We start from the raw sequence: 13,672 nt of genomic DNA on the forward strand, positions 1-13,672 counted from the left end.
GTACTGTGCCTTTAAGGTCAGTTATTCTATTTCGTTTTGCTTGGCAGCTTTGTGCCTCGGCTGCTTTCTCAGTATTGTAGCCTTGAGTGCCTTACAATTTCCAGCTGCCAGAGTTGGAGTACTGTGCCTTTAAGGGCATTTATTTCTTTATTTTCAGCGGACCGAACGGGGGTTTTGATTCCTTGCTGGAACGAGAGAGCAGCGCTTTCTCCAGTGCTTTTGCAGTGTGAGTGAGTTTTTGGTTTGGCGCGTTTGCGGAACAGCTTTTCCCTTCCCTCGTGGTTTATGGCGGCCCAGCTCCTCCGATGTTGCGGGCGCTCAGTGTAGCTTTGCGGTGCACCTATAAAGGTGGCTGCGGCACCCCCCGACTTGACCGCGGAGGGATCGATGGTGTCGGGAGTCTCCGGGTCAGCGGGAGCGTAGGCAGGGCCGCTGTCAGCGGGAACAGTTTCGGCGGGAACAGCCGCCATCTTGAGTCTGACGCGGCCCATGGAGCCGGCTGGTTTTGGGCCTGCGGCCTCCGTTTTTGGCACAAAAGGGCCTAATGACGGTCCAGGAATGGTGGGCTTTCCTCCAGATTTTGTCTGGACGCGGTATCAGGCCTGGAGATCGGGACCCCCCCTCCCCCCCCCCCCAATTGGAAGAGGGGGCTATTTCCGTCTTGGCTGAGAGACCACGGTTAGAGTGGTCAGAGGACAGGCAATGTTTTTCTCCTGTAGCTGCAGAAGCTGCGCTTAGTGATCTGGGGGAGTCAGATGGAATTGACGGCTCTCAGGAGCAGGATTGTTGGATTCCTGGAGAGGATCCTTCAGTAGTGCGGATTTTCCATAGAGATGAGCTGTCAGAACTCATAGATCAGGTGTCGTCCACCCTTCAGTTTGGTCCTGAGGTGGCGTTGGGGGAAACTGTCCAGGATCCGTTGGTGAAGGGCATTCAGCGTCAGGCGTGATCCTTCCCTATGAAGAAGGATCTCCGGGAGATGATTTGTCAGGAATGGGATTTGCCGTGTAAGGTGGCAAAGGCAATGGCGAGGCTTTATCCCCTCCCTCAGGACGATAGGGATTCCTTTAAGGCTCCCACGGTAGATGCAGTAGTGACGGCAGTAATTATAGCTACGGCTATCCCGGTTGATGGAGGAACGGCTCTCCGTGATCCTCAGGATAGGAAGTTGGGATCTTTTCTCAAGCATAGTTTTGTTTTGTCGGCTCTAGCCCTGCAGGCCTCGGTTTGTGGGGGTCTGGTAGCTCGGGCATGTTTTCGTTGGGCCGAGAAGCTCCTGGATGATTCGGTAGATGTTGGTTCTTCTGGGGGTCAGGAGTTAGCCGACTTGGACATGGGTTCATCCTTTTTGTCTGAGGCTTTTATGATTTGTTGCCTACTTCAGACAAAAAATATGGCTATGGTTGTGGGTCTCTGCCACTTAAGGGAGCTATGCTCTTTGGAGAAGATTTGGACAAGTTAGTGTGAGGTCTTAGTGATACCAAGGTTCTATGGCTTCCAGATTTTCGGTTCAAGGCAGGGGCCAGAACTAGTTCCTCTCGGGGACGGTTTAGGGAGGCTCAGCGGTATAGGCCGGGCAGATCGAGTGGGACCTACCCCTAGCTGTCTGTTTGTCCAATTTAGATTGTAAGCTCTGTTGAGCAGGGACTGTCTTTTCATGTTAATTTGTACAGCGCTGCATAAGTCTAGTAGTGCTATAGAAATGTTTAATAGTAGTAGGACCTCTAGGGGTCGGTTTTTCCAGCGCACACAGTTCTTTCGTGAGAGTCGTCGCGGAGGGCGTGGCTTTTCCGCGGGAGGTTAGTATTCAGGCCACAATTCCCAATGAAGGTGTGCGGGCTCAGGCTCTGGTGCATGTTGGGGCTCGGCTGAGTCTGTTTTACCAGAGTTGGGCCCAAATCAGGTCAGATCAGTGGGTTCTCAAGGTGTTTCGAGGCGGATGTGCGCTGGAATTCGAAAGCTGTTCTCCCGAAGTGTTTCTGGAATCCCTCTGTCGGTCTTGGAGCAAGAGGGCAGCAGTGAGGGGGACACTCTGCGGTGGCTGCTCGCGTTGGGAGCCGTGGTTCCTGTTCCTTCAGATCAGCAACGCTCAGGGTGCTATTTGATCTATTTTGTGGTCCACAAGAAAGAGGACACTTTTCGTCACATTTTAGATCTCAAAAGGGTCAATGCGGCACTCAAGGTGCCCTCTTTCCGGATGGAGACGTTGCGGTCGGTCACTGGTGCGGTCAGGAAAGGAGAGTTTCTCACTTCCCTGGATTTGACGGAAGCTTATCTTCACTTTCCTTTGTGCAGCCTTTTGGTTCCAAGTTACAGGGTCCGATTCGTCGGTTCCTTGCAGAGAAGGCGCCGACGGCCCGTACTTATCGTCAGGTCCTGGGCCTGATGGCGGCGACCATAGAGGTAGTTCCGTGGGCCAGGGCGCACATGCGTCAGGTACAGTCAGCTCTGCTCAGTCGTTGGTCCCCTCTGTCGCAGGACTTGGAAATGTGTTGTCCGCTGTCGGTGGCCCCTCGTCTCAGTCTCCGCTGGTGGCTCAGTCCGCGCAATTTGGGAAAGGAATGCCGTTGGAGTCCCCACAGGGGCTGGTAATGGTCACGGATGCCAGTCTGCAAGGTTGGGGGGCACATTGTCTCAGTCAGGTAGCTCAAGGCCGGTGGTCTCGGGCAGAAGCAGAGTGGTCCATCAACCGGCTGGAAACTCGGGCCATTCGGGTGGCGCTCCAGGCCTTGACGTCGGTGGTTCGCCACAAGGCAGTCCGAGTGCTCTGTGACAATGCCATGGCAGTAGCATATGTCAACCGTCAAGGGGGGAACAAAGAGCCTTGGCGGCGCAGTTGAACTCATCTTCAGGCTCTCTTGGCAGCGCATGTGGCCGGGGTAGGTCACATAGATGCAGATTATCTCAGCAGGCACACTCTAGATCCCAGAGAGTGGTCTTTTCTTCGGTCAGTGTTCCAGTGAGTTGTGTCGGTCTGGGGACTTTTGGTGATCTTAGGGCAACGGCTCGCTATGCGCAAGTTCAGAGATTTTTTTTTTTTCAGTCGCTGAAGAGACCCTTGAGCGGAGGAAATCGACACTCTTCTGTTGCCTTGGCTTCGGGAGTGACTGTATGTGTTTCCTCTGTGGCTGTTAGTCGGTCGAGTAATATAGCGCATCGAACATCACTCCGGTCGGGTGATTCTGGTAGCTTCGGATTGGCAGCGTCGACCATGGTATGGAGACCTGGTGCGGTTGGCAGGGGCAGCGGCCCTGCCTTTGTTGGGATCAGTTCTGTGTCAAGGCCCGATAATCATGCCGGATCCGGCTCGGTTTTCGCTTATGGCTTGGCTCTTGAGCGGCACAAGTTGAAGAAGGGGCTTTCGTCCAGTGGCTTTGCTACGATGTTGAGTTGCCGTAGACGATCCACTTCCTTGGCGTATGTCCGGGTTTGGAGAATCTTTGAGCACTGGTGTGAAGACCATCGAGTTCGGCCGTTTCACTCTTCGGTGGCGGAAGTTTTGGAATTTTTGCACGATGGTGTTGATAGAGGTCTGGCCTTGTCTACACTGAAGGTTCAGGTGGCAGCTTTGTCATGTTTTCGTGGGAAGCTTCAGTGAAAGTCCTTCGCGTCTGTGCCTGAGGTAGTGCGTTTTTTGAAGGGTGTTAAGTTGCTGCGTCCGCCTCAGTGACGGATGGTGCCTCCGTGGGATTTGAAGCTAGTTTTGGATGCTTTGATCAGGCCTCCGTTTGTGCCTCTGGTATCGGCATCTTGTAAGGATTTATCTTTAAAGGCGGTCTTGTTGGTGGCGATTACTTCAGCACGGAGTGTTTCAGAGCTTCAGGCTTTGTCTTTTAGGGAACCATTTTTGTCCTTTCTGAGGGAAAGGTTTCGTTGCGGACGGTGCTTTCCTTTTTTGCCCAAGGTGGTTTCCGAGTTCCATGTTAATCAGGTCATCTCTCTGCCAGTGTTGGGTGATATGGCTGGAGATTCGGAGCAGCGTGGTATTGCCAAGCTGGATGTCAGGAGAGTTTTGAGTTGTTATCTCTCTGGAACTCAGGACTTCAGAGCCTCTGACCGTTTGTTCGTTCTTCATGGTGGCCCAAAGAAGGGTGCAGCGGCTCCTAAGGTGACCATAGCACGGTGGTTGAAGGAGGCGGTTGCATCTGCTTACTTGGTGAAGGGTCCTGTGGTGCCTAGGGGCTGGTCTGCTCATTCCACTAGGGGAGTGGCAGCCTCGTGGGCGGAGAATAGTATGATTTCTCTGTTAGATATTTGTCGGGCTGCGGTTTGGTTTTCGTTGCATTCCTTTGTGAAGCATTATAGGATTCCTGTGCATGCAAAGGACGAGGTGCGCTTTGGGGCAGCAATTTTGACCTCTGGCCTTAGTAGGTCCCTCCCATAAGTTAGTTACTGCTCTGGTACGTCCCACGCGTCTTGACCGGTCTGGAGGGTCGCTGAGGAAGGTGAAATTAGATCTTACCTGCTAATTTTCTTTCCTCTAGACCCTCCAGACCGGTCAAGAGCCCGCCCTGTCTGTATTGGAGGCCAGGAGGTGTGTTTGTTGGATAATTCTTGGCTGCTGTAAATTGTTGTTTCTCTAATTGCAGACTGTTTATTTCTGTTTTGTGATAGGAGTCCGGGACAGGTGGGGCTCTTCTTTGATAGTCCACCTGTAGAAGCCCAACTGTTTTATCAAAGGCAAAGGAACATGTTTCCGTAAGAGCAAGCGGAAGATGTTTCTTGTTTTTGCAGTTTACTGTGACCACGTACAGGGTTGCTAGTTGTTGTTAGTGTTTTTTGTTTCTCTGCTTTGTCAGGGGTATACTGGCTAGTGGAGGTTCTGCACAGGTTATATATACAGGCTTCAAAAGCTTAGTGTTTTCTCAGTCTCCCTCTGCTGGTAGGAGGACATAACCCACGCGTCTTGACCGGTCTGGAGGGTCTAGAGGAAAGAAAATTAGCAGGTAAGATCTAATTTCACCTTAGTATGCTGCGGCGGCCAAGAAAGCAATTAGAATGTTAAGTATTATTAGTAAAGGAATGGAAAACAAAAATGAGGATGTTTGTCACAAAACACCTAGCCTCCTGCCTAGGGCTACCCCACGACCACTTAGAGGGTCTATCCCTAGCACAGCTCGGATCTGCCTGCACCTGCTGCTTGTGCTGTACACTAGCATCCTCCTCCCACCGATTGGGTCCCAACCTCCTGGGCAAGTCTCCTGCTCTCAAATTGTCCCCAGTGATTCGTAGGTTATTGGGGCCACACTCCTAGTGGTCCCACAGTTCCTAGAAAACACACAAACCAGAAGGATTCTTAGTCAGTCCAGACAAGCAGAGGCAATAAACTAGAAATTTTTATTGTCATGAAAAATTAGAACAATGAACAGAAAAGGTGCAATCAGCAACATAATAACAGGTAACTAAAATATGGCTAAATTATAACACTAAACATTTGTATGCTATCTAAATAGTATCTGGGGAGATCAGGACATATAGCTGCTCACAAGTTATCAAATATAACTGGTTACAGGGCCTCAACAAAGAGATATTTCTCTCTTCTCCCTGGCTAAGACTGGGGGGAAAAAAGGCAGTACATCCTAGATGAATTGAGCTCCTGGGCCAATCAGAGCCCAGAACAACAAGTTTTCAAAAGCATACTGCATCTCATTTCCTATCTGTGTTAGACTAAAGAAAAAAAACAGTCATTTCTCTGTAAAAGCTTTAACCCTTTAGTGTCCAATGTTCCCGTAATAAGCCATATGGGAACAGATTGATGGGAACATTGGACACTAAAGGGTTTTAAACATAAACATGCACCACCTGCTGGCCAAACCAGGGGAAATATACTTCAAGAAATAATCAATACAGTTTACAAGTTTAAAACCCACTGTTTTGTCACAATGTTATAATACCTTTGTATTGCTCCATGGTGCGACCACACCTCGAATACTGTGTGCAATTCTGGTCACCACATCTCAAAAAAGATATAGTGGAATTAGAAGAGATACCGCAAAGGATGACGAATATGTAAAGGGGATGGGACGACTTCCCTATGAGGAAAAGCTGAAGTGGCTAGGGCTTTTCAAATTGGAGAAAAAGAGCTGAGGGGAGAGATGATAGAGGTCTATAAAGTAATGAGTGAAATAGAATGGGTGGACATGAATCGCTTGTTTACTCTTTCCAAAAATACTAGAACTAGGGGACACACAATGAAGCTTCAAAGTAGTAAATTCAAAACAAATTGGAGAAAATATTTCTTCTCTCAACTTGTAATTAAACTCTGGAATTCTTTGCCAGAGAATGTAGTAAAAGCATTTAGCTTAGCAGGGTTTAAAAAAGGTTTGGATTGCTTCCTAAAAGAATGATTTATAAGTCATCATTAAGATGAACTTGGGGAAAATCCACTGCTTATTTCTAGGATAAGCAGCATAATATGCATTGTACTGTTTTAGGATCTTGCCAGGTACTTGTAACAAGGATTGGCCACTGTTGGAAACAGAATGCTGGGCTTGATGGACCTTTGTGACTGTCCCAGTATAGCAACACTTATGTTCTAAGTTTCAGAAAACTATCACTTGTGTAACTGCTGTCTTTTAGGTGCCCATTAAAAAATTAGCACTTAGTGCCCATATTTCTGGCACCTAACTTTTGGTGCCCTTTTATAAAACCTACCCCCTGTTTGCCCACCAGATGTTTAAACTGATCACCAGGTATATTGGTACTGAAAGCTGATTAAATGGTTTTGTATTTATTTTCTTGTTACTTTGAAGGACGTTCTGGATTCCTTTGGCCTGGGCTAAATGCTCCCGTTGTGAAAAGTGGAACAATCCAGGCAATTGGTAAACGAGACCAAGCACAACAGGAGGAGATCCGTGCCGAAATGCTTAGGCAGAGGGATGAGTGGGAAAAGAAAAGGAAGACGAAAGTGAAACGAGAAAGAGGATGGACTGGGAGCTCCTGGGGTGGTATCAGTCTTGGACCCCCTGATCCTGGTCCTAACAGAGGTAAGGCTATTAAAAGTCATCTGATTTCTAATGAATTTGTTTTGTTTCCTAATCTTATGTTTTCCTTCTTAGATAATCACAGCATTAGCATTGAACTTTCAAAAAGGAGACTATGATAAAATGAGGAGAATGGTAGCAAAACAGATTTAGAGGAGCAGCTGCAAAGGCCAAAAATGTACATCAAGCTTGGATGCTATTCAAAATACCATCCTGGAAGCCCAAACCAGATATATTCCATGTATTAAAATAGGAGGAAGGAAGGTCAAACGACAACCAGCATGGTTAAGAAGTGAGGTGAAGGAAGCTGTTAGAGCTAAAAGAAGATATTTCAGAAAATGGAAAAAGGATCCAACTGAAAATAATAGAAAACAGCATAAGGAATGGCAAGTCAAATGCGCTGATATGGAAGGCAAAGAGATTTTGAAAAGAAGATTGTGTTGGAGAATTCTGACGGGGGCTTTTACTTTAATCTGATTAGTCCACAAATATGTGCACATAGTTGTACTAGTGAATGACATTTCAGGTTTTTATGCAGTGCACACTAAATTTTCAGGATATGTCAGGGGTTCATGAGTTGTATTCTGACTGAGGATAAATCCTCATATTCACTAATACACACTTAAAATTGTCATTTAAATAACCAATTTGATACCAAATTTTTTTAAGATTATTGGGGAAAAAGAGAAATAATGAGAAGAGCCACACAGGTAATTTTCTGGATTCATGTACTTGTGTATTGCAAAAAGACTGTATTAGTTCTGTGTGGAGTTTTTAGTTTTAAAACTTTTAATTAACTGTAGATATTTATGTGGGATGTTCATTGTAATAAGCTGCTGCTTTTCTCTCAACAGAAACATATGAGGAGTTTGATTCCAGAGTAATTGAAGTAAGTGTCCGATCAACAGCAAGTTTCTTTGAGCCAACAGTATTAATATCTTTTCTGTACACATTTTATTATATTCATTTTTTGTTATAGAAATTATTTTAATGAGCAAAGCAGGAACAAAATTGCATTTCCAGATCAAATAGAATGATTTGGGTTTTAAGTAATTCCCTCATTTTTATAACATAGCTAAATATTTTTTCACTAATTCAGAAGGTAAACATTTGACATGTAGGATATTTTTTTTGTTAATTGGTTTGATAACGTAATACAGCAATCTAGTCCAATCACATCCTATGGGTGTGAACCTGGCCTGCCAACTACCTTCTCTTTGGAAGGAAACAGATTCTTGCTGCAGGTTCCCTGCTTCTCCGCCGTGAATCGTTCACCACAAGTTTGAGCTATGTGATGCTGGAATAAACGCCTGGAATAAACTTCTTGAGCCCCTACGTCTTGCCTCATCCCTGGCCACCTTTAAATCTAGACTGAAAGCCCACCTCTTTAACATTGCTTTTGACTCGTAACCACTTGTAACCACTCGCCTCCACCTACCCTCCTCTCCTCCTTCCTGTACACATTAATTGATTTGATTTGCTTACTTTATTTTTGTCTATTAGATTGTTAGCTCTTTGAGCAGGGACTGTCTTTCTTCTATGTTTGTGCAGCGCTGCGTACGCCTTGTAGCGCTATAGAAATGCTAAATAGTAGTAGTAGTAGAAGATACTGGAAGTTCAAGTTGGTCTTGGGTTTCAAGCCTTTGATTCTGTCTAAAAGTGTTGCTGTAGTTAGAAATGATTTATAGTCAACTTTTTTGTAATCATTTTGCATGCAAAGGTCTGTCTCTCTACTTTGTCCAATATGTGTGGATACCTTGAAATGCAAGACTAGTGGTTGGTGTGGTGCCAACACTACTAGGCAAGCCTGTAGGAAAGGGAGACTGCAGAACAGGGAGTGGGGGAAACACAGGTCTGCAGTCTCTCTTACCACTCCCTTGTGCCAGGTCATGGCTGTAGGCCATCACGGTGCGGAGTCTTTCCCAAGCAGAAGCTCCAGGCCACCTACTGGCCTGCCAGGACCTGGGGGCAGTGCAGGCCCTCTGTTGGCGAGGAGATGTTTGAGACACCTGTCAGACATGTGCAAGGAATTTGCCGCTGCATGCACATGTTTCCAGACAGCTCCCTGGCCCTGCTCATCCCCAACAGGGTGTGCCAGCCAGTCAATAACTGGCTTCTTCACTCTGCTTTTGGGGGGGGGGGGGGGGAGATCCACTTCTAAATACCCTACACCCATCAGCTCAGCCAGTGTCACCCTGGGGATTTGAGGAAGGTCTGGAATGTTGAAGCTTTAAAGGAGATGAGCCCTTACTGTTGGTACAATACAAAGCAGGTCACAGTATGGGGCAGACTGACCACCTGCCTCACCATAGAACTGTATAGCTGTCTGTGCCCCAGGATGAGGGTGGGAGCATCAACATTTGCTACAATACCTATGCTGCCACCATATATGTGGTATCGGCAAATATTAGGTTGATTGGGCTGCATGGTATGTGACAGAAGCTTTGGCAGCCAACGGGCATGTGGGTCCCCAAGTTCAGCTGCATGCTGGAGTCTGGAATCTGGGTTGCATTACAGGTGTTCTGTGCCAAAGGTCCTAGGTATAAATCCTAATAAAGAAATATAGGTGTCCTGCTGTGGCCAGGTAGAGGGCCACATGTACTGATGTGGGTCACAGTTAGCCTATTCGAGGCATTTTCCTGTTTGTTCCTTACAGCTTGCATCAAGAGACCAGCCCCATAAACCCCCCTGACCCTGCAGCCCACACCTTTTTGGCACACACTGTAGAGCTGTGCACATTAAAGGTATATTGTCTTGCACTAGCAATCCACCTGGTTTCAACCAGCGGATATGCATAGGCAGTGCCTAGACTATTTTTTAATCTCTGTTCTGCATGCTTCCTTACCCACAAGCAACATGGATGAATACCTTGAAAGACTTGCAAACAGCAGCGTCATATTTATATATTAACATTTTTACAGCAATAGTATACATTGGTGAGGAGGGAAATCAACCATGTTCAACTGTGGGGGATACATACATGAGGTAGGAGTCAAAGGAACCATTAGACACATGTTTATTTTATTACAATTGCAAACAGTCAGGTACTAAACAGCATGGGAGCTTGCCCATAGGAGCAAATAGCCTCAGTTTGGGATCAACATGGCATAGGCCAGGGGAATAGTGTAGGCTCCAGGCCAGAGCCATCTGCAGAGAATAAAGAGCAGGAACTGTACTGGATGCCCCCTTCCCCCCCCCCCCCCCCCCCCCCCTGGAAAGTTGAGAAGGTGAGACACATAGGAGGCAAGTCAGGGACTGTAAGGGTGAAGAGGCTCAGACTAGGGCAAACCGAGAAACGGTAACACAGCACTCATCAACTCTCAACTTTCTCTCAAACTAGCAATTCCTCTTCTCTCCAACTCCACAAATTCGCAAATGGGTCTAAAGACAGCTTTGCTTGTACTCTAGCTGCTTTTATATCTGGTCTAATTCTGTACATTTTTTTCCCGCCTATGGAGACGTCCTGATCTAAGCATACTATCGATTTAGACCATTTTGTTTTCTTTTCTTTGATTATATGCTTTGGATATTTTTCTGTGAGAAATAATCCCATCTGCCTTTGAAGCCACTTTTTGGATGTTTTTCTCATTCAAAAATGAGCCTCCATTAGTTCTCAAATTCCCAGTGGCCTGAATCAACTGTGAATAACATCCATTGGGTTTGTCTCAAATTGAGACCTGCCATGGGTATTATATGCAATGTGTATGCCATATGGCTCACATCTTCATCATCTGTCCAGCTGATACCACTATGGATACTAAGGCAGCTATCATTGTTATGGAAGAAAAGATGATACTCAGGTTGTGTCTAGCAGGGCTGTTATGAATTCCAGTTGATGAGTTGGAAATAGTGTAGATTTGGGATAATTTATTATGAACCCTAGTAACTCCAGCACCAGAATTGGTAAGCGCATTGTTCCTTCTGCTCCTTCTCATATGTGCTTTACTAGCCAGTCATCCAACTAGGAAAATACATGCACTCCCTGTTTACATAGATTTGCTGCTATGTCCACGAGGCATTCTGTAAACATGTGAGGAGCTGACCCAAAACCAAAGGGCAGTATGCAAAATTGATGATAGTATTTCCCTATGACAAATCTTCTCAGTTCCTGTAACTTAGACTTATCTATATAAATAATGAGTATAAGCGTCCTAAGTCCAGGGAACATAACCAGTGCTCTTTTTGAAGTAATGGTGTATTGCTATGAATTTACAGGGTCCCTCAGTTCTGTTCCGGGCTTCAGGCCTACGACAGACTAGCATCAAATTCCTTCCTTCTCAGTTGGGTGGCAGGTCTTCTGTACGCGTTTTCTCCAATAATTCTAGTGGGGAAAGCTTTGTTGATAATCAAGACTACAGAACCATGAATCTGATCAAGCTGTACTGGCTGCGGCAGAGATGGTTCCCTCTTTTTCTGGAGTTATCCTCTGAAGAACGGTGGAGATTGTTTTCCGACTCTCGTTACTCAGAACAAGGGGTCAACGTCTACGTCCCAGCCTCCAGTCTCTGGCTCTCACAGCTTAGATGTTGAGAGCTTAGAATTTGCTTCCTTGGGTCTCTTGGAGGGTGTCTCCCATGTTTTTGCTGGCTTCTAGGAAAAATGAGGTGTTACTCTTTTAAATGGACGAGGCTTGCCATCTGGTGTGAGAGCAAGGCTTTAGATCCCCTTACTTGCCCTACACAGACCCTGCTTGAATACTTTCTACACTTATCAGAGTCTGGTTTCAAGACCAACTCTGTAAGAGTTCACCTTAGTGCAATTAGTGCTTGTCATCAAAATGCAGAATGTAAGCTCATCTCTGGATAGCCTCTAGTTGTTCACTTCGTGAGAGCTTTGCTTTTGTCAGAGCTCCCTGTCAAACTTCCACCAGTGCCATGGGATCTGAACGTCGTTCTCACTCAGATAATGAATTCTCCTTTTGAGCCACTGAATTTCTGCGATCTGAAGTACTTTACCTGGACCTGACCGGGCGACGCGGATTGGTGTCACCCACTTGTGAGAATATAAAGCCTGCTGTCCTCGGAGAATACTTGCTACAGGTAAGTATCTTCACTTTATCAAAGAAACGTTTCACTACAGCAGAAATCTGTGGGACAGAAGACGGTGCGGTGTCAAATATGACTCCTAGTATTTTTGCATTTTGAACTAAAGGAACTGGAATGGAGCAAAGTTCAATAGGTGCTGCTAGTGTTAAGGTAGACTGGTGGGTAAAGAGAAGGATCTTTGATTTATTGGGATTTAATACGAGTCCCCTGGAAACCTGAACATTGAAGTCTTTTGGGTGAAAATTATTCAATAATGCTATGTTAGCCTCCCATACAGCATCCTACCAGTTCTCTGGGGCATGTACTTCTGTGGAGTTGAGGAATTATAGGATACCTAGGGTTTCTGCCCTAGTTTCCTTTTTCCATCTCTAACTTAAATGGGATGGCCTGAGCCATCTCCCTGACAAACTTGATGAACAAGAGTTCTGCTGGCAGGGGACATGTCTCTGAAAAGGTGGGGACAGGATATGAAGGATGACCTGGGGATCCCTCTGCAGAAAAGATGTCTTGTTGTTTGAACTCCCAGAAATCCTCTGAATCAAACTCATAAAAATACTCCATAGGAGAAAGTTCAAGTGTCTGCCTGTCTCAATCTACTGACCTCACGGTCAGGCCTTGACCAAGGATATTAAGGTTCCAAGGATCTGCAATGTGCTGGTGTAGCTTTTTTTCCCATTGCATTAGAAATTAACAGTGATGTGGCCAACATTGACTTTGAGCCTGTTTGAGACCTTGGTGTTGAAGTATTTCCTGCAGGCAGTGCATGGGTTTCGAGGATCGTTTGCATCACCTCTGGTCTTGACATCAATAGTGTTGAAGCAGAAGGTGTTTCATCTTTTCCTCCATCTTGTTCAAGAAAGCTGTCATTGACAAAGGTGTGAGCATCACAGTAGAAGTAGCCATGTCCTGAATTACTTGGGGTATATTGGAAACAGAGCTTTGGATCTATGTAGGCTGGTATACCCTCTCCATTGCTATATAGGAGGAATGTTCTCCATGCCAAGGATGCTCAGAAGGTACTGATGACGGTATATCGATGTGTGTGACGTGTTTTGAAGAGGCACAATGTATATGCATCTCAGCCCCCACTTGACAGAACAGTATCACGATCTCTCAGTGCCTATGAGGTTGATGACTATCCTTCCTCTTAAAGCAGAAATCAGAAGATGACCAGTTCCAATGGCCTTTATTGATGTTGATGTCAAGGGTGAGGAGAGACATATTCTTGATGTCTATGCATCCCTAGTTTAATTGCAGCTCTAGGACCCATGGCGATTGCTGACCGATGGACCATTCCTATCTGTGCAAAATATTCTGTCATTATTTCATTTGACCATTGATATGTGAGCTCGGGAGCAGCAAATGGTGTTTGCTTTGAAGAATTGTGTGATTGTATTGATCTAGTACTACTTGGATTTCACCTTCAGCCTTTCTTTGATGCTTCTTAAAATAAGTAGTGTTTAATATTGGGGTGATCATACATAGTCTTTTTTTTTCTGGTAGTTATGTGCAATAATATTTTACCTATCTTTAGAGAAGATTTTTTTCCCTTTATATTATAAGTCACTTCTGTATGGTTGTTAGAATATGTGACCATATTTGATGTGATCTCCCATCATTTGTTTTATAATAATACTAGTAAAA

The 13,672-nt window shown here is 45.7% G+C and overlaps 1 protein-coding gene across 1 annotated transcript in view; it reads left to right on the forward strand.

Annotated features, from left to right (window-relative positions):
- Window positions 1-13,672, forward strand: part of MRPS5 (mitochondrial ribosomal protein S5) — an 89,471-nt gene that overhangs the window by 26,710 nt on the left and 49,089 nt on the right. The window contains exons 4-5 of the mRNA XM_030195916.1: window positions 6,753-6,986; window positions 7,838-7,872. Coding sequence (XP_030051776.1) covers window positions 6,753-6,986; window positions 7,838-7,872 — 269 coding nt within the window. The remainder of the gene's footprint in view (window positions 1-6,752; window positions 6,987-7,837; window positions 7,873-13,672) is intronic.

This window comes from Microcaecilia unicolor, chromosome 3 (assembly GCF_901765095.1).
Source record: "Microcaecilia unicolor chromosome 3, aMicUni1.1, whole genome shotgun sequence".
NCBI lineage: Eukaryota > Metazoa > Chordata > Amphibia > Gymnophiona > Siphonopidae > Microcaecilia > Microcaecilia unicolor.